We start from the raw sequence: 21521 nt of genomic DNA on the forward strand, positions 1-21521 counted from the left end.
TCCGGGGAGGACACGAGGAAGAACACCATTATTTTATTCTGTGTGCACAAAGCACGTTACCGATTTGTTGGAATCTGAAGAAATCCCCAGGGCTTTCTCCAAAGAGGTCCTGTACTTCTCCATCCGCAGAGAGAAATCTCTGTACCTCTTATCCACTGCAGTCACACATTTTTTTATCTCTGCTGCATGGGCATGCCCTTTTTCACAAAAGCCATCAGCCAGCTGGATCAATAGCTTCACTCTCTCTTTGGTTTGCTGCAAAAAAACAACAGGAAAGTATTGTGAGGCAAATGAACTCAACTGCCAGAAACCAGAAACACAGTGGCAACTTGCCTACCACTCTGAGCTCTCAACAGGGAAAAACTGCTGGGGACAGAAACTTCCACCAAAGCTCCAAGTCCACCAATTCATCTCCCTGATCCTGGCCGAGCTACCGTTCCTCAGCTTTCCACAAAGAATGGCAGGTTTATGACCTCGAAAACCACTAGACAAAAATCTAGACTTTCTTTCGGCAATGTCTTCATCGGGTAGATGCTCAGGAGATAGCTGTCGAAGGAAGAGAGGAATGCTCACTCAGGCTGCTCTCTCTAGGGCCCTGTGATTCTCCACCACCGCATGCTGCACCAATTGGCTGCAGAGACAGCTCCCTGCTCCCTGCAGGTTTACTCCCCGCGCGCCCATTTATGGCAGTGGTCCTCAGAGACGCTGGCTTTCCTGCCACGTGGCCAAGGATCTCCCCACGGCAGACACTCAACAAAATCCTTGAAGCAACTCCACGTGGCACGTTCATTTCTTCTCCATCTCTCAGTAGAAATGGAGGAAAAAATCACTAGTCAGGAAATTATCTTCGTAGAGGCATTTTAAATGCTCTTCCCTGTTTTAGAACTCCCTCTCAAAAAAATGATCTCGTTTGTACATGTACTTAGAGAAGATATTTTAAACATAACTTTCTTAACGTTTCTTCAAGTTAAGCATAAGCCTAAAACACTGGTTTAGTATTTATGACAGTGACTTCCCTCAACTCTTGATTTCTCACATCCTGATCCCGTGTGTTCCGACGAGGAGGCTTCCTTCAACATTCCCACTGGCACTTCCAGTGAGTACAGTTACTCCTCTGGCAGGGAACCCGATTTTCTCCACTGACCTTTATCTAGAAAATCTCTATGCCTAACATGCAGGAAGCTGACTTTAAAAATCCCCAACAGGTGTATGTGAGAGCAGAGGCCTCAAAAAAGAAAAAAAAAATCCCCAAAATGATAGAAGGTCAGAGCTCAAAACCTGGATAAATTATCTTAGTTTATACAGTAAATCTGAGGCAGAATTCACTAGGCAACCTATAAAGCCAGCTGTAAAAATCCCTGGGCTCTGCACAAACACCTAGCTGCAGCCAAGTGCCCAACTGGTCCAGCATGCGGGCCAGGCCCCATGCGTACTCCGTCTCTGGTTCTTTGCCCCAGCACCCCTCCTGCCCGGAATGCTCTTCCCCAAGATGTCTCTGTGGCTCCTTTATGTCTCTGCTCGACCAAAGGCCACCTTCTCAGCAGGCCCTTCCTGACTCCCTTAAAACTGCCACTCCCCACTCCTGCCCCAGCTATTCTTACTTACCCTGTCGGTTCTACTCTTCCCATGGCATGGATCACCTTCCAACAAGGATGAGGTTCACTTAATACCATTACTGCCTGCCCGTCTCTTTTTAGAATGTAAACCTCCACAGGCCAGGGATGTCTGTTTTGTTTCCTAATATCTCACTCACTTCCATGTGCCTGGCACCTAATGGACATTTACCCAATATTTCCTGAGAAAATAAATTAACATTAGGTTCTTTGTGCAAGTATGTATATGCCTATAACTTTAATGGGCGTGGTAGTTACTCTTAACAGGCATTCATGTAATACTTTTCAAAAAACAAGTGAAAACAGAACTCAGATACAATCATGTCTCTGTGAAAAAAATTAACTCTTGTAGATTCTATTCAAGCTGTTTATTGGAAAAAGTCAGCAAAACTTAAACCACCCTGAAGTTTATTGGGCTTTCATCTGGTATGGAAATGAACTCAAGTAGAGTGAGCTAAAAGGAAAAGATCTGTCAACCAATTTTTTTTTTTTTTTTAAAGAAAGGGAGAGGTAGAAGGGAGGTACAGAAGAAGAGGGAGCGAGAGAATCTTAGGCAGACTCCTCACCCAGCGCAGAGCCCAGTGCAGGGCTTGATCTCAGGACAATGAGATCATAACCTGAGCCAAAATCAAGAGTTGGATGCTTAACCGACGGAGCCACCCAAACGCCCCTCAACCAAATCTTCTCACTTATCAACATGACACCTTTCTGGATATGTTAAGACAAGACTAATTATAAACCAAATAAAGAAGTCAAAGTTTCAGACTTGGAACCATAAATTCCAAGAGGGACTTAACTTAGAACCATTATTAAATTTTAATATCAAAGAGAATGAATAAGAGTGCAGCAGGATCGTTAACAAACTGCGCTGTCTAGATAAGGTTACACTGCTGTGTGCCCCGACACTAAGAAGGTTCTGTTGTGACACCCTATGCGCCCTTCTCATCCCCTGCGCCAGCCATCCAGGAAGGGTACTCGGAGTTATGTGTGTCGTTAACGAGGCAAGAAAACTGTTTCATGTTGTAAGCACTGGGGTCACAGGGTAAAGATAAAAGAGACAATTCAAAGAGAAAACAAGAACACCAAGAAAGGACAGGAGGATTTCTGCATAACACACATCACAAAACAGACCAGCTGCGGGCCTGTAACACCAACAGGGTGATGCTGAATAGGACATTAAACGTAGCAGAAGATGCCTGGAGGCAGAGCCCAGGGGCTTGCAACTTTATGTAAACAAGAGATGCCACTCTGATAGTCAGGGCTTCTCGAAGAGGTGTGGCCAAGCCTCTCCCTCAACCACAGCCTCCCTCCCTCCGCGACGGCTGTTTGCTTTCCCTTATTATTTTGCATGCACATGTATGTATTTACCCGTTCATCTTGTTACTGCCTGTTTCTCTAACTGGAAACTGCAGTCCATGAGCCCGGCAGTCCATGAGCCCGGCACCCAGAGCAGTTCCTGGTATGTGGCAAGGGCTCCATGAATAATGTAATAAAAATTAAGTATGATGAATCTGCTCATTCATGAACCTTTTATATGTCGGTATATATTTTTATTTTAGTTGGCATTTTTTAAATGTACGCACAGAATTCAAAATTCAAAAGGTAAAAAAGGACAGAAGAGACGTTTTAGTACAGAGGTGGGTACACGTGTATTTTTTCCTCTGGTTTGTACCTAAATGCTTGCACACAATAAACCCTGCTCTACACCTAGTACTTTTCATTTAACAACTCAGTTATCCTTCACCACTGGAACACAAGCAGCAGCCCTGTTTTATGTTGAGAGCTGCATAATGTTTCTGTAAGTGAATGCGCTTCCACTGACGAACGCTTCACGTTGCTCCTGCGCTTTTCCCACGACCGGCACAAAGCAGGAGAAAACACCCGTCTGCGCATGTGCAGAGTGCGCGTTTCGCGATGGGGGCTTGCGGGGCGGTCAGTGCGTCTGTGATGGGCGGTAATACAGGGACGCCTGCAGAGGTCACCTCCATTCTCCACCTCCCAAGACGCACTGCAAGCTTTTTGATCTTTGCCAATCTCTTGGCTTGTGAAAACAGAACACACTGCAGTTCTGATGTACAATTTTATTTTAGGTAAATTTGATAATTTCATATATTTAAAGGCCATTTGTAATTCCTTTCCTGTGAGCCCTCTTTAGTATCCTTTGTCCACTTTCTTGTTTTGTCTTATTGATTTATAAAAGCTCTTTGCGACTGAGAAATCAGCCCTTTGTGATATGAACTGCGTATTTATCTTCTCTGCTTTTTGTCTTTTAATTACAGTGGACTGCCCTTTAGAAATTTTCACATTTTTTGTGTGTGATTTTTATCATTCTTTTATGGGCTTTGGTTTTGTGTTCTGTTATTTCGTCTAGTCGGTCAGGTTTTCATTGCTGAACTTGAGCCTTTTTTCTAACAGTTACCCTGGTATCAAGGTGGGATATGAATACAACTCAATTTTTCTCCAGAAGGCTACTCAACACTATGGAAAAAACTTTCTACATCTTTTAAAATGAAGTATTATACAGGTTTCCATCATCATTATTATTTCTAGAGACTGTTACAAAAGTAGATTTTTATTTTAAAAGAATACAACTGTTATAACTTGAACATCATCATCAGTCGGCGCAATCAGGGGCTTGTAGAAAAATAAAAGCAAACTGAATTTCTGAGTCCACATGCTCAAAGGATCTTTACTCACCATGTTCTTAAGTAAATGGAAACCCAGAAACCCAATGCACATTCAATGGTCTTAGACACTTTCTGTCAAATTAAGGCATTTGGCACTGCGGACATGGGTGATCAGGAGGTGTGTGGGAAGGGGAAGGCAGAGTTCTGCAGGTCTCAGGCAGTGGATTTCTGACTCCAGTGTGCTTACATAAAAATCACCTGGGATGTTGTTTAAATTTGTTCATCTTCAGGTCTCCCTCCTAAATAGTTTGTCACTAAGTCTCGAATAAGGACAGAAATTGGCTTTTAAGTAAACACTCATGACCTGGATACAGGCAATGCCTGCAAAGCACTTCGAGAAATTATTACATTAAGAGTTGCAAAGGAATGCAATTGAGTCATAGGTAACCAAAAGGCTTTATTTCTATTACACTAAAGATGTTACAAGAGTAACCACTGTAACAACTGAACTGGAAGACTGTATGTCAAAGCAAAAGATTCTCTACGTAACAAAAGAAAAATGGTTCTTAGAGGAAACTGTGATGGGGGACAGAAGGCAAGCAACATCTCCAAGCACCAGAGCAGTTGCTATCGGATTAAAACAAGGGTAGCCAGAAACCAAAGGGAAAAAACGCTAAGAAAAAAATTGAGAGGTATTCTTTTCAAAATCTACCAGTTCCTCTTGGCAAAACTGATTCAATGTATTCAGTGAAAGAAAGAGCTCTGTATAGCTGGGAAACAGCAAGGTCAGATATTACCTGTGATTTCATTTGCTTATTTTTACAAAATGCAAGGGCAAAAATATGCCCATTCCTGCTCCTTCTTTAATAACCACACCCCAAATTTGAGAAGGGAAATTCAGGAATAAAAAATCCTTTTGTATACATCCCACTGGTGGAAGACAGCTTTCATGCTAGTGCACTGTAGACAGTGCCATGCACATCACATTCTGTGTGCATGGTGCCCCCTGGGGTTGTGCAGTGACCCGGCTGTTTGGCTGGGCATACTGACCTGCGGAGGGCAGCATTAATGGAGATGTAAGTTCGTGAAAAGGAACAAATCTTAAATCTACCTCTGAGTGGTATCTTAGGCATTTTCTTAATACCTCCATAATCAAAGGCTATTCAAAGAAACAAAGATAGATCATATAATGCACACAACTGTAATTTATTATCCAACTATTAACAAAAAAGAATTATGTAGCCAAAGGGGTGCTGTATCTAGGAAGCAAAAGACACGCTGCTTACCTGCAGAGGCAGGCAGGTCAGCTCTCCTCAGATGAGTGGGCAGGTGCCCTCCTGTGGGTGCTCATGGCCCCTCTGGGTGCAGCTGTCACTGCCTGATTGTCTGACACCCCCCCACCCCCCAATGCTCACGGTGCCCCCCACCAGTGCCAGCTCGCACCGAGCCCTACAGGGGTCAGTCTGTCAGCAGCCACACTGGACTGTGTGCTCTTCCAGAGCAAAGACCAGGGGTTTCCAGAGCCCAGCACCCCGAGGGTGAGGGGAAGGAAATAAGCTACATCTTGTGGGCGGGCAGGAGTAGAGGGCAGTGCAGAATAGCGGGAAGGGTCAGAAACAGTTACAGAAAACATAAAGTACAAATAAACATAATACAAAGTAGCTGTTGCCACTCTAGAGGATTTAAAAATTTCCCACTGACGGTTTTCAAAGCCACCTTAAGGGCCATACGAGAAAATCAATTTTTTTTTACTTTGTGGAAATACTTCTTTTTAACCAAAAATACTGTCCAGCTTGATCATTTATTTCTACTAGTAAATTTGAATTTCCAATTAAAAAAAAAAAAAAAAACCTCAAATCTATCACCCAAAATAGGCACTTCTGAAAATAAAACCTTGAAAAACTAAAACAAAAATAGCACAGCTTTAGAAGGGAACTCTAAAAATCTCAAAATTGTTTTGAAGTAAAAGAATGAGCCTCTGTGGGTAAACACTTTAACTGGGAAAACATTCGTGGCAATGTGTGGAGTCGTACAGATTTGCTTAAAAATTCATATTTATACCCATATATTACATATGCCATGTATTTAATTCTATTTCGCTTTTCAGGAAGAAAGTAAAGATGTCTTCACCTGCATAAACCTACGAACAGCCGGCAGGAGAGCGCACAGAGGTGAACTCTGCCGGCCGTACCCCAGACAGCTTCCTGACCAGACGGGGCGCGGTGTGGGCAGGGCTACGGTAGCAAGTGTCACCCACCAGAGACCAGGCAAGAAAGCATCCTCAGAACACACCCAAGCCAAGTCGGTAACACCAGTGTTTCCTAAAAATAGCAAGTACTCAGAAAAGACCTTGGGGAAAAAAAAAACAAAGAAAAAGAATAATGAAAAGGACAAAAGAAAAAACATAAAGGTATTTGCCGAAATCAGAGGACCCAAAGGAAACACCACATAAAGAGAGGGACAGCCGAGGGGAAGCGTGAAGGGCAGAAAACGGTGTCACCTATGTTAATATACAACGAGCCACTGGGGTCCCTCTGTTTCTCCAATTTTGGGTAAGGGGTTTAAGTGATTTTTTTTTTTTTTTTTTGAGAACTATCTTATTACATGAAGTATCCTGTTCTAGGTTATTTTGGAAAACCCTGCCGGCTGTATAGGCAACCAACCTGAACCTACCTTTGCGGTGATCTGAAACTCCTCGTGCTCTTTCAGGAGCTCTTGGGTGTGCTGTATGCTCGAGCCCGTGGAGGTATGTGTGGAAAGGTAGAACTCCCCACTGTCATGGATCCATTCTAGAGCCTGGAGAGGGAAGGAATGGAGATGCTCATGGCTGAGCCCTGGTAAAAGGAGGCCCACTCCCTGCGTTGCGCACGCAGATGTGCAGTCACAAGCCCCGGCTGGTACACATCTACAAGTACCTCCTCAAGGACAGAATGAGCTTCTGAAATAAGTATCATAATCCAAAAAGGAAAAGGAAAAACCTGACATTCTAGAAAGTTATAACCACCTCACTTATATTGCAATGATTAAACAGTTCTTATAGCGGTGAAATACGCTCGCAATAGAAGAAACTACAACTAAGACCCTTTCAACAAGGACACTGAGAAGATGTGGATGAAGGGACGATCTGAGACCCTCACACTGCTAAATGTTTAGGCCTTTCTTCCTATTCCTGCCTTCAGTGAGTACCAGGTGGGATCCACCACACTTGCTCTTTGGGGGTTCCCATCCCATGATACACAAATGTGCCACGGGGGAGCTGCTAGGAGAAGACATGCCTTAAGCCCTGTGGCTGCAGGAGAGAGGTGAGCGCACCCGAGGAGAAGGGGGCCAGCGAGGTTCAGACTGCAAATGACCCGGTTCTAACGTTGTGTGCTGTCTCATGCCCTTAGATGAAAGCTGTTTCATTACTTCTACTTCCACATAACTGAAGTGAAATCAGACTTACATATGCATCTAAAAACACAACACTGGGGGAAAGAAGCATAAAAATGTAGAAGCTTTTATATTTGTCATTTGTAATCTCTGGGTCAGCCACTGTACTTTGCTAGTCTTAGAGCAGAAACGTCACTGTGTTTATTAGATACATCACAGCATTTACAGCATTTTAGAAGGAAAGCATGACCCGGACAGCTGACTGCATGGAAACTACGGCTGTTATGCCTGAGCATGGCTATCCTGCCCCTGGAACAAGGTTAACACTGCTGCTGAATCAAGGTAGAAAGCGACGTTTGTCAATTCACTCCAAAGGTCCCAGGTTTTTCCACGTTTACAGCACGCTGTCCCTGAAGGCCTACTGTGGAGTCAGGTGCTACCTGGGGCACTGGGGAATGAGCGAAGCTTCGGCCCTGCCCCTGTAGAGTGGGCAGGAGGAGGGAGATGGAGAAAGATGCACAAAGACAAATGAGGGCTGGCACACCATGCTTAGAACAGGAGGTCAGCAGAGGTGGTGTCTAAGCTGGGACAGGCTGGCTGCGAAGTGACGGGCTCAGAAGAATGGGGAGCCACTCGGTAGGCAGAGGGGCATGCACCACGAACCCACGCTGGTGAGCTGGCCCGCTGTGGAGGCTGAAGGTGAGGCTGGAGAGAGGATGGGGAGGGCAGGAGGGCCCAGGAGCTCACAGGCCCAGGTCGGACTTTTCTGTGAAAACTAATGGGGCTGCCGTGTAGAAAAGGAATTGCAGTACACAGTGAATGGAAGAAGTAACACTGGACAGCAAACTGGCTCAAAGATTTAGGCAGGACACGGCTGGGGTTTCTATAGCATGATGGCTCTGACTGTGAAGGGGGAGGGCAGATCTGACCCGTGGGGGGGGTCTACACCCACGGGACTCATGAGGGAATGAAGGTGGGAAACTGGGGAAAGCAAAGAAGCAGGAGGTATACACCCTGTAAGGTGAGGGGGTGTGGGGGACACACCCTGTAAGAGAAGGGGGCCTGGGGGACACCCACATAGGATGATGGAGCCTGGGGGACACACCCCGTAAGATGAGGGGACCGGGGATCACCCACATAAGATGAGGAGGGGGGACAGGGCTTCATGAGTCTAGTTCTGCTCTCAGTGAGGCCAAAGTAGAGACACCCAAGGAGGCAGCTGGGATTTCCGAGTCTACAGACTCGAAGTGGAGGTCAGTGCTACTTTCATGACAAGGTACCAGCAGAGGAGGTAAGAAGGTAAGAAAGAAACTAGAGCTAGCCCCAGACTAAGCCTGAGACGATGCCAGCGTTCAGCCGCAGAGAGCCTGGGAAGAGTGCCGAGGAGGCTGGAGGCACCCAGGAAGCCCGAGGGCCGGGACAGAAATCACTGCTCCGTGTTCCAGCCAGTTAAGCTCAGGCTGCCGTCCTGAGCCCCGTGCATCAGGAGGAGCCTCCAGGATTGGGGTTATAAATAAGCAACTTCACTACAGGACCGTGAGCACAGCATAGAACCCAATGGGCTACAATGGCCTACGCTTCCTGATTTCATTTTTGGCAAATCAGCTGACTTTAGGAAAAAGCAACAACGCATTCCATTGTTTTTCTCCATTAAAATGATTATTTATAATTGTGTTCTCTGTAGCTGAATGACTGCTTGTCTTTCAACAGACAAACAATAAAGATATATGAGAAGAGATTATGAGACAATCTCTAATTAGAAACAAAATCAGGCCCCATGAGTGTGAAATATGGTTGAACTATCATTAAATAAAATGTAATTTAAACACTAAAAACACTGCTTGCCACTTCTGTTGGGAATATAACTACCTCTGGTAACATCAACCAAGATGAGGGAAGGGTTGAGTCTGGGCGCCAGATCTATGGACCAGGAACTCCAGCTTACCAACCTCAGGGGAACCAAGCCATTCTGAGCACCTCGCTGCCCACTCGAAACCAACATTGACCAAATCAAAAGATCATATTCTCCCTAAGTGGGAAACTGTGCTGAGGAAGATTTACTCTTTAAGCTAAAAGATTTAACTGAATGCCTACTCTGTGGCAGGCACAGGTGAAATTAGAAGACCGTCCATGTCTGATGTGGTCGCCAGCGACCCACAGCACTGAAGAGGCCCCAGTGACTCTAAGGTCCCGGACACGCAGGACACGAGAGGGCTCACACAGGCGTTCTGAGAATGAGCCTTCTGTCCTCCGTGCCCTCCAGACTCTCCACATTCTGGACCAACAGCTTATGGATTCCTATGCTACCGTTAAAGCCAAGGAGAAGTGACAGGAATCTTAGTTCAAGTTAGGGGTCAGACAGACTACCCTACACAACGATCTTCCATGACTAACCATACCGGCCAAAACACTTACCCCAAAATGACTTCAGAAGACGGAAACTCTAAACATATCTTTTTATTTATTTTTTTATGTAGGCTCCATGCCCAACATGGGGCTTGAACTCATGACCCTGAGATCAGGAGTCCCATGCTCTACAGATGCCCCCTAAACATATCCTCTTGATGTCTCTGCATTAGTCAACTGCATGAACACTTTTTTACTCTACTGAATTCTTAGAAATTCTATCACACTTCTTACCTAATATTAGCTCAAGTTATCTGAAGAACAAAGCTTTACCTTGAAAATATAATTATAGCCAAAAAAAAAAAAAACCCACCCACTGTAGTATTTATACAAGTACAGAACCTAGATTCCACAATGATTTTTGAATCGTCGTCATAATTAGGACTTGTTCCTGGTGGTCCTAAACATGAGCCAACGGCAGCAGAGGCGGGCTGCGTGACAGACACACTTGCTGAGGGCCCAAACCCACTTCTATGGGGTGTGGGTTTTCTTTTCATGACAAGCTTATTTAAAAGGCATGACTCTTTTGATCATTTGACAGTGGTTTTCAAAGTGGCTGACATGTCAAGAGCTTCCCAGCGGAGGCCGGAAGTCTAAAAGAGGGTGGAGAGCACGGGGGAGCCCGGTGTAATGACTGACCTGCTTGGCACTTCGTTCAAAGACCACGTACTGCTGGCACTGGTCTAGCCGTCTCTTTCTCATGGTCCAGTAATGCAATACCCTGTTCTCCCGCTGGAAGAGTTCATTCAAGATATCTAAGAGAATAAAGACAAAGACATATGTTGGTGCTTACAACCAGTGAAAACACTTGCAAAATCCCATTCAACGTTATTTAAAGACTTTATGCAAATGTCAAGTGCAAGACAGAGTATGAAATTAAGAGCCACACGGCTTGCTCGCCCAATGCTCTCAGTGAGCGTGTCCACCAGACCTCCCCTTCTGCTCTCACCCCAATTTGTTATCTTATGATTGAGGTCACTGGAAACTGAAGACTGGCCTCCAATATCTTTGGTTAGCTGGATGAGTGGGATAAGCTACTGCATCCCCTGCTGGGGCAATGTGACAATGGCTGGAAAAACTTCAGTATTAAATAATTAGTTCAACAACATTAAAACCCTCCTGTAGAAAGAATTTAGTATAAAGGATCTATGTCATAATAGTGGAGTACTAGAAGAAAACACAGTTTTGTTTTCTCTTTCTTTTTTTTTTTTTTACAAAGGCAGAAACAAAACCATAAACCATTAGGAGAAGCAGGGACATAAGTAGAGAAGCATGGAGCCAGAAAGGCCAAAAACCCTGATTACATAAACACTGTAAATGTCATAACCAAACAAAATTCACCATAACAGTACAGCACCAATAAAAAGCTAGTTAAAATTATTGGGAAAATATAAGACACAGACCAAATGTACTTGCTTGTCAACAGGGAAAGATGAACGGTCCATTAGAAAAATGAGCAAAGCATATAAAGACTTTATTTGAGAGAGAGAGAGAGAGAGAGAGAGCGAGCGAGCTGGGGGGAGGGGCAGAGGGAGAAGGAGACTCCTTGCTGAGCAGGGAGCTCCATGTGGGCCTTGATCCCAGGACCCTGAGATCATGACCTGAGCTGAAGGCAGACGCTTAACCAACTGAGTCACCCCAGTGTCCTGAGCAAAGCATATAAACATGAAGTTCATAATTTCTAAAATATGGCCACTAAATACACAGAAACATGTTTAACCTCACTCAGACAATGAGACCATCTTGCACCCTTTTCCTGGCCAGCAGTGGTGCTGTCCAGTGCTGGCAGGATTGGGGGAGAGGAACATGCAGGGGTGACCCCATATTACTGAGGGGAAACAGCACCACTCTTGCAGCGGGCACTCTGGTGACAGGTGACGTCATCGGAAGTCTGCATACCTTTGAACCAGCAATTTATCTTTCAGATGTACGGTGCTTACACAAGCCGTATGTCCTCAGGTGCGCAAACACTAAGGCACTGTTTGGAAAAACTGGCAGTGACATCTGAGCCCAACTGGGAGACAGGTTAAGTCAGCTATGAAATCATTACCCTGGACATTAAAAATGATAGAGATCTTTAAATTCTGATATGGAAAAAGGACTAAGATATGTTATTATTATTATTATTATTTTAAGTAGGCTCGACACCCGGTGTTGGAGCCCAACCTGGGGCTTGAACTCACCACCCTGAGATCAAGACCTGAGCTGAGATCAAGAGTCAGATGCTTAACTGACTGAGCCACCCAGGTGCCCCAAAAAAGGACTAAGATGCATTATTAAGTGAAAGAAGCAAATTGCAGCAAAAAACAGTCCCATTTTGGTAAAGAAATAAAAATGCGGGATGGTGAGTAGAGTGAAATCCATGTGTGTTTTTCTCTATATATTTATGTTTATATTCATAGACATACGCACAAAAAAGTCTTGACGGTGGTGACCACTGGCAAAGGAAATAGGTAATTTATATACATTTGTACACTTAATTTTTTTACAGTAAGTCTGTTTTACTCGAAGTTTATAAAATACACAAGGAACTTTGGAAGAAGATTCTAGAGACAAACTGCAAATCAAATAAATGGTATCTAGATTATAACTTCATTAATACTGGGAAACCTTAAAAATATTAAATTTTCCACAAATATTTCCCGAGGTCCGGGTGGGCTGAGAAACATGAACCTGTGAGCAGGATTTACGTGGCAGTTCAGTGGTCATGCTCCCTTATCTTTACTGAAAAAGGAAACTAATGTAGTGACACAAATTAAGACTTTGAAATTTGAAGCCAGTCAAAAAATTAAATGAAAGTATCACATGTGAAAATTAACATGAGCCAACGGGTCTTTTCCAGGCTCTTCTTTCTACAGTCCCTGCCTGGGGCCCGACTGACTTGGGGCGGGTAAGCGGCCAAGCAGAGCGCTGACCGCCCCCACCTGGACTGGGATGGGAAACCAGCTGGGGCTTCCTCATGCACCTGAAGGATTGTCTGGGGTCCCTGGGATGCTGTCTCTTCTGGCACCCTCACCCTAACGTGGATTTGCCACACTGTCCCACACATAAATCTTTCGTCCCCAAGTACCCAGTGAGAGAAACAGAACATTGTTTTTAACTCTCCGTAGCACCCAGAATGATGATACACGGCAGCAAGTGCACAGTGACTACCTCGTGCGTGTGCATGTAGAGCGCACACTCCTCTCACACACACACACACCCATCGCACTGGTACAACCTAGGACGGATCATAACATCTTTGATCAGAGAAAGCAGAATACGGCCAACAACCAAAGGCAATCTTGAAGGATGAGAGAAAGGCAATGATTTTTACATGACGTGAGTCAAATAAACCGATTACCAACGCAAGTAACTTGCTGGCAATGAAGACTTGCTCCTGCTGAGAAATGGCTGTGTTAGTCACTCATTTCCCCAAGAGGGAAGCCCACCAAGTAACAATACGAAATCTCCTCTGCAGAGGACAGAACTCTACCACTGTGACAGATCATTTTTCTGTGACACCTCTGACAGATGAATCCAGATGAACAGGGCGCAGAGTATAATGTACAAAGTTTCTGCCAATCATATGGGTTTAAAGAGTGAGACGAATCATCTGTTAACGGATTATGGCAACTTTTCCCCTATGAAACCCAACTCTGAGAGTGCAGGCTGTGGGGCCCCAGGTTCCTCATCTGTTTATTGCCGGCCCCTGAAGCTCACAGTGAGGATAGCAGGTGCCTCAATGGCAAGACTGTTTCAAACTCTTAATCATTTTCTGAGGTTATTTCCATGTCATTTTAATTGTATTTGTAAAAAAAAAAAAACCCACTATGATTAAATCTAAGTTTTAAGTTAGAGAACACCTGAATGTATTTTCATTGTAAAGTATTCAATCAGAATTCTAGAGTAAAAATCATCAGTCCCCCTCACTTCCATCCATACCAATCCTATTAAGTTTAGTATCAAATTTTCCCAGACGAGTTTCCATGCCCTTAACGTTATATATATGCATACATAAAAACCCATGGCTTTACAGATTTTTACTCTCAAATGATACCAGAATGTATGATATTTGGCAATTTGATTTTATTAATGCTTTAAGTATACAAATCTCTAATACCTTCCAGCAATGATTTTGGTGTATAATTTCTTAATCTGAACTTTTAAAAAATATTTTGACTCTAGATAAATTCTGGTTTTCCTTTTTCCCCAATTTACAGTGTTTTCACCTGCCTGAACAAAATAGTCCAGGCTAATAAATTATCATGCTGCATTTTCTTCCTGCTTATACTCTTCGACTTTAGTCAACAAAGTATCAATCTATATCATTTGTTTCATATTTTATTATTAAACAAAGATAACTGGCGAGAACTTTAATAATACGAAATGAACATCTAAAATGAAGCCCTGGGTCTTGGGATTTTAGAACACATCCCGCCAGAGCCCCGGGGCTGCCCGCCGGTAAGACGGCTCATAGATTTTAGAACACATCCCGCCAGAGCCCCGGGGCTGCCCGCCGGTAAGACGGCTCATAGATTTTAGAACACATCCCTCCAGAGCCCTGGGGCTGCCCGCCGGTAAGGCGGCTCATAGCTGTACTCACTTTTTACTTGTTGTTCAGGGGCTTTGATATGTGTCACCATTCCAGGCATGTTTACACTGTTCCTATGCAGGTACTTCAGGAAGACATCTGCATTCCTTCTAGCAAGCGTGCAAGCCTAAGAGATACATGGAGGGCAAGGTGTTGTTAATGTGACTTCGACAAACATGTATTTTGAGTACGTATGGATGACGACATCGTATAGCTCTAACACACATCTTTAACTAAAACATTCGTCGGGCCAACTTGTGGTTGGAAGAATACACAGGTTACATCCTATTTCAATTAAAAAAAAAAAATCTGTCTTGGACCTCTTGCTCTGAGGAAGTCAGCTGCTGGGCTGAGCACCGCCCCACAGAGAGGTGCACGGGGCAGGGGACGGAGAGAGGCCGCGGGCCTGCACAGAGAGGAGGTGGGGCCCTTCTCCTTCCGGGCCCCCAGCCAACAACCTGGCTGCAGCCTTGGGAGAAACCTTGAGTGAGAGCACCCAGCTAACCTGTGCCCGGATTTCTGGAAAGGGCAGACAGTATTTTCAGCTTTCCAAGTCCTATATTCTCTACCTCCCCGTTGCAAGTACTGAACCCAACCACTGTGGAGGAAAGCCGCCACGGGCAACAGGGAGAAGAGTAGGAGTGAATGGATTTAGCTCTCGGGGGCTTAGACTGCCAAACCCTGGTTTGAGCCATCAGTTTTGGAGTGGTTTGTTTTGTGGTGTTATTGTGGTAATAGATGACTGATGGATTCCACGTTTATAAACCAAGTAAGTAATTTCATTAATGTATTAAAAAAACAAGAGGAAAAATACCCTTAATTATATGTGAGTTGGAAATATCTTATCCATTTCCTGTCTCAGCTCTGGAATTACTCTTTCTTCTAGAAGCTCTGTTTCCTCCTTCTGATACATGGTATTTAGACCACAATCTGGACAAGACACAGGGAGCTCATTATTACTGGTCGGTCACTATTTCCAGGCCTTTGCAGTACATGGAGCGAGGACACTTTTTAATTAAGAGAAGAATGTATCATGAGTCTCCGCAGATTAGCCTGAAATTGGCTGCACTCTAAACGGTGAGGAAGCGGCTGCAGACGGCCGGGGTTATGTCAGGAGGACGTCAGAGCCAACCTGCCTGGAAGGAGCTCCCACGAATGGGACAAGTTGAGTATAAAAAGATAAATGACTGCAATTGATCAAAACACACCAAATATCTTAAAATCCATGAAGATAGAACAAAAACTAATCCTATGTAGAGGTTGCTAGGGCAACAGCTCATTATTCTGAAAATGAGAAGCAAATGGAAAGATTCAAGCACTTAGCCTGCCTTTTCTGGACAAACTCTATTTGAGAGTAACCAAATAGCTAAGGAGGGAATAATTCTAGCTAATCAAGGCAGAAGGAATGATAGAAGCTCACCATTTTGCAACTCCTAATGAAGCATTATCACCACAGGGTACTAAACCCATTAGGTAAAAGGCAGACAGAGAAGCACATAATGGATTAACTGGACTTACCACGTTTGAAGCAATGGTAAACCCTCCTATCACACAGACACAAAGAGAAGCAGACCTTATGTGCCTCCTGATGGAATGCCAGGTACGCTGAGTGCACACACACACACTCACACTCAAGCCTGAATCTAAGTGAGGCTCTCAACAGAACACACTTAGAGAATCCAGGATGGTAAAAAATGACTCCACAGGATGCAATTATGGAAATCCAGAGTGAGAGAAATCCCACAGTATAACTTACTTCTTCAGCTAATAAATAGTAATAAAAGGGGGGTGGTGTTTCGATTAGAAGAGATTTGGAGGGGCGCCTGGGTGGCTCAGTCATTAAGCGTCTGCCTTCGGCTCAGGTCATGATCCCAGGGTCCTGGGATCGAGCCCCACATCGGGCTCCCTGCGCCACAGGAAGCCTGCTTCTCCCTCTCCCTCTGCCCCTGCTTGTTTTCCCTCTCTCACTATATCTCTGTCAAATAAATAAATAAAATCTTTAAAAAGAGAGAGAGAGAGATTTAAGAGACATATTAATAAAGTCAACGTGTGGACCTTGTTTGAATTCTGATTAAAACCATATGTAAGACAATAAGGGTCAGTCAGAGAAATTTGAACACTGTTGGATTTTGTATAAAATGAGAAATACTGTTAATTTTCAGGATCCGATAATGGTATTGTGGTTATGTTTTAGAAAGGCAGAATTTAATGTTTAAATACATACTGAAGTATTTACAAATAGAATGATGTAACATTTAGAATTTAAAGTAGCCCAGGGAAAGTGGGCATATGCCCATGTGCTGATAACTACTGACGCTGGGTGAGAAGTACACAGGAGTTTGCTACCTGTTCTATTTTGTATGCATCTTTAAACTTCCATTATGAAAAGTTTAAAGCTATCCAATACACAGACACTACTGAACCTAGCTGAGAGAAGGAATCTGAACAGGCCAGTGAGTATTTTGTTTTATAATTTTATCTAAGTATCTGTCTTATTTAGACTAAGTAGTACTCAATTCTGCTTTATTTTTTTTTAAAAAGATTTTATTTATTTATTTGAGACAGAGAGAATGAGAGAGAGAGAGAGAGCGAGCGAGCACATGAGAGGGAGGAGGGTCAGAGGGAGAAGCAGACTCCCCACCGAGCAGGGAGCCTGATGCGGGACTCGATCCAGGGACTCCAGGATCATGACCTGAGACGAAGGCAGTTGCTTAACCCACTGAACCACCCAGGTGCCCCAATTCTGCTTTATTCTAAATGGATTGCAGAGAAAGAGAGGCAAATTATGAGGATCCCAATGGAAACGTCCTCACAGTGGCAGGCATTTCATAAATGTAACAAGCAAGGACACGTAAGCCCACCCAGGGCTTTCAAGCTCCGTTTGAAATGGTTCAACTGGAGGCTGAGGGAGTCACCGCTGTTTTCCCACCCCGATCTGCTACAAAGAAAGTCATGTGATGGAAGCTCAAAATAAATGACCAGATACAATTTTCAGAGTTACAATCTGTTCTCCCAGACTAAACAGTAACTGTCAGACATCACCTTCAGAATGGAAACAGAAATTATTAAATGTAACACGAAATGGGGTCAGAGGGGTCAGAATGCCAAAGCAAAACTCAATAAAGTGACAATGAAAAGCACACACCACACCTACTTTTAACAGGTCTGAGTGGCAACAGGCAGAGCCTCAGAAGATTCTCAAGAGTGAAAGAATACATCACAGAAACATGGAAATGTTGCCAAATGTTTTGAGCACTTTTTAGAACATCTGGGTGATTTAGGTATGAACACACACACACACACACAGGCGGCTAGAGAAACTCCTCATTTAAAGCTTCTCAGAGTTGGGCCTAAATGGAATTAAAGTCTCTTTTGTAGGAAACACTGCCTGAGTGAGTATTAGTAACTAATCCTATAAACCCCAAGAGGTGTTCCTGCTTTGTGTCTACTCTGCACTGGGTTCAGTCTTTATTCCTAAAAAGGCTGAATTTCCAAAGGAAGATTATTTCAAGCTAGCGGCATTTCTGTCTCACCAAATTAATCTCTCTATCTGCTCAGAATCATCTGGTGTTCTGACTTCCACCCATGCTTTATTCACACAGGTTTCCAGCTCTTTGGGAAAACTCGGGAGTGTAAATCACAAATGGAAGATTGTAAAGACTCTCTCTGACCACCTAGCCCGGCGCGGATGCAACGTCACACAAGGGGAGAGCTGCAGGTGTGGGGAGCTCCCCCCTCCCCCGCCCCGGGCCCTGCACGCCTGGTGCCTGGGAACATCTGGGGTTCTCTGACGGACAGTCTGGACCCTGCCATCTTCCGGCAAACCGTCTTGCATTTGTGTCCCCTGTTCAGGGAGGCACCAGCACACCAAAGGGCCGGCTCCTTACCTTCAGGAATGCTTCCTTTTGCTCCAGGTGCTTGCTAATCATTGGCGTGACATGGTCCGTCTCTGAGTTGGGGCCCAGCTTGTCGGCGCCTCCACACCAGTCCTCTTCTCTCTTGTACTCCTGCTCCAAGCTCTCGAGCACACTGCAGACCTGTGAGCAGGAGAGTCGCAGGCTAAGAGGGGCTGGTCGGCGACTGACGGCACAGAGCGGGATCTCCGGCAAGTGTGGTAGGTCAGGCTCTAGGGATAAAGGTGCTGGCCTGGGGACCAAGACCATCAGAAGGAACCATGGGCTCCGTCTTACACGTGAGGACAAATGCAGGGGTCAAAATAGGCAGGCCTTTCAGAACAAGAACCAAATAAAAACGGAATTTCTGGTCTCTCTCTGGTGTGTTTCAGGCTATCCATTTAAACGAGAGGAGAACGCAGGTCTTCTCGGCTCCTTTCCAACCTATTACTCTCGGAGTCCTAAAGTAAGCGATAACCCTTCTACTTCTGGAATGCTTTTCTCTGCCTCGGTTGAAGTGACTGGCTCAGTAATGACTGAGGCTTAACGACGGAGTTGTCCAATAACACTGAGCTCAACATAAAAGGCTGGTCAGGAGCCCAAGGCATCGAACCTGCCTCCTCACCTGCTCTGAGGTTTTGTAGAAGGCGACAGACGCGTTCACGAGCTTGAGGCGGTCTTCCATCTTGAGCATGAGCTGCTGCCAGTGAGAGGCCACTTTCTCGGCGCAGTCCCGGATCATGTCCATATCGTAGTGATTGGCCTGCAGCATGGCTTCTGCCTTCTGCTGCACCTGCAGGGCGCTCTGATGTGTTTTCTAAGGAGAGAGAAAGGAGAGGGGATACTTATCTGTCTGGGCCGTCACACGTCTACTGGGAAGGAACTGGGAAGGCTGCCGTGGTGCTGCTCCACCTGCTTTTATAGAAACAACTTCCCTTAATATTCATCAGGACACTTCCACAAACACAGCAGACCGTGCAGTAAAAAAAAAAAAGTTTTCATGCCTAGCAACAACCGCGCTTACATTTAAATTACCTAATGAAGGATGAAATGCATTAAGACATTCCAGAATGGGTCCCACTTGTGGGGTTCTCAGCTTGAGAAATAGCAGGGAAAATTAATAGCCAATATTCTAAAAAAGCTGTTGAAATGTTCCAAGTTTATTCTTCCTATTGGTCCTCCTTGTAATAGCAGCTAGAGGCACATGAACACATGGAGAAAAAAGGTGGCCACCATGAATGCCTTTTGCATTTTTACCTTAAACTTTAGACTTGAGTAAAAAGTTTTCAAGAACTATTGACTTTAAAAGAGAGAGAGAGAGAGAGAGAAACATAATTCAAAGCTAGGAATGAGCCAAGTGTATTCTCTGGAGGCTCATGCTACATTAAAATATCAAACTAACACCAGAAATCCAGTAGAATTCTGCTCATGCATGTTCACTAGAAGATCCCATGAGGGGCTGACAGGTCAGGTTCTCCCAATGAAGCCTCAGAACACCAGCCAGCACAGCAGTTAAGGTGGAGTACATGGGTTTCTGTGGACACAGATTTTTTTCTTTTTCTTCTTTTTTTAACCACAGCAAAATTTTGCATTTCACTGAAAAGGCACTAAATGACCCCAGAAAAGACTATATGCAACATAACCAACCCTACCCTTCACCCAGATACATGGACATGTATTAGGCATTTAATTATTAGAAATCACTAGGCACAGCATACAATTTTCAAAAGACGCCCAGAGTCTGGGCTTCAAGAAGAAGAGCTAATATGTGTCTGCTGACGCTGAGTAGTTGAAAATATGTCAATCTCGAGAATAAATTAACAGTATTTTCTGTGGCTTTATTCTCTATGTATGTAACTACAGCAGGAAACAAGTTTTCTGCAATCAAATGCTCTTTTTCCCGAGAGTGTACCTTGAGACTACCTACCATAATTAACTCCCTTCTCCCCCCCAAAAAAACTTGACAAATAATGAACTCACATGCTGTGAGAGTGAATCTGAGTGGGCTTGGCCCTGGCCTGGCACCGACCCCGCGAGGGTGAGGGACGCTGCTGTTAACCAGGGTCGGAGGAGTTCCATGGATAGTGTTGTCTACTGGTGATGTGCACCTGGTCTGGCTGAGCCACCCTCGGCGCTCTGCTCTGTCCAGGAGTATGTGTACAAGACCCGCAGAACAGAAAGCCCCTCAGCCCAGACCCCAGCTCGGGTTCTCAGGTGCAGGTGCTCCTGACAGTGGGGGGTGCGTGCCACCAGGGTCTCACGGCTAGGCGCTGTGAGGTCCCCAGGCTGGCGCACGCCTCCTCCCCTCACTGCAGTCGCCAGCCCGTGTCCTTTCCCTGGAATACACTGGAGATGCATCAGCATCATCACTCTGGATCCTGCTGAACCCCACCGGGCTTGGGGTCAGTCCCCCGTGAGGGGGCTCAGCAGACGTGTCCCGAGGTGGGGGGCAGGCCGGTGTCCCTACCTCGATGGCGTGCTGGAACTGCTCATGCTCCCTCTGCAGCTGCTCGGCCTCTTGTAACGAGCTGGCCGTGATGAGCCCGGCATTCAGCATCGACTCTCCATTACGGATCCAGCCCAGCACCTGAAACATGACACAGGGAGCTCCCAGCGCCGGCCCTCCGCAGGGGATCCCCCTGCAGGCCACCGGGGACACGAGCCAAGTGGGCAAGGTGGTCAAGCTGCTCACGTCAGCTGTGAAGCACGGGTTTCCTTATGATCCCACTGCCTGATGTCCTTCCACAGTATCTGATCTTAAGTGCTGCATTTTAAAATTAATTCAGTTATCTTACAGCTTCAAATGGGTGCTGAAAAGGTGGGGAGTCCAGCGGATTGTTATTATTATATTAGTCGACAGGTCAAAGCAGATTAAGAATCACCTACTAGATATCCACTGCCCCAAATAATTCCCTGATAATGGGGCGCCTGGGTGGCTCAGTCGGTTAAGCATCTACCTTCAGCTCAGGTCATCATCTCACGTCCTGAGATCGAGCCCCAGGTCAGGCTTCCTGCTCAGCGGGGAGTCTGCTTCTCC

General features: G+C 45.1%; 1 protein-coding gene across 2 annotated transcripts in view; it reads right to left on the reverse strand.

Moving 5' to 3' along the window:
* Positions 1 to 21521, reverse strand: part of TRIO (trio Rho guanine nucleotide exchange factor) — a 337163-nt gene that overhangs the window by 107128 nt on the left and 208514 nt on the right. For both annotated transcript variants that reach the window (XM_028097953.2, XM_088023532.1), the window contains exons 16-22: positions 20952 to 21071; positions 19110 to 19301; positions 18479 to 18628; positions 14604 to 14718; positions 10658 to 10773; positions 6914 to 7036; positions 61 to 255 (exon numbers count right to left, since the gene is read on the reverse strand). In XM_028097953.2, the coding sequence (XP_027953754.2) occupies positions 61 to 255; positions 6914 to 7036; positions 10658 to 10773; positions 14604 to 14718; positions 18479 to 18628; positions 19110 to 19301; positions 20952 to 21071 (1011 nt within the window). The remainder of the gene's footprint in view (positions 1 to 60; positions 256 to 6913; positions 7037 to 10657; positions 10774 to 14603; positions 14719 to 18478; positions 18629 to 19109; positions 19302 to 20951; positions 21072 to 21521) is intronic.

Source organism: Eumetopias jubatus, unplaced genomic scaffold, assembly GCF_037043125.1.
Source record: "Eumetopias jubatus isolate StellerSeaLion01/CBP00866 unplaced genomic scaffold, mEumJub1_p1.0 scaffold_5, whole genome shotgun sequence".
Classification (NCBI taxonomy): Eukaryota; Metazoa; Chordata; class Mammalia; order Carnivora; family Otariidae; genus Eumetopias; species Eumetopias jubatus.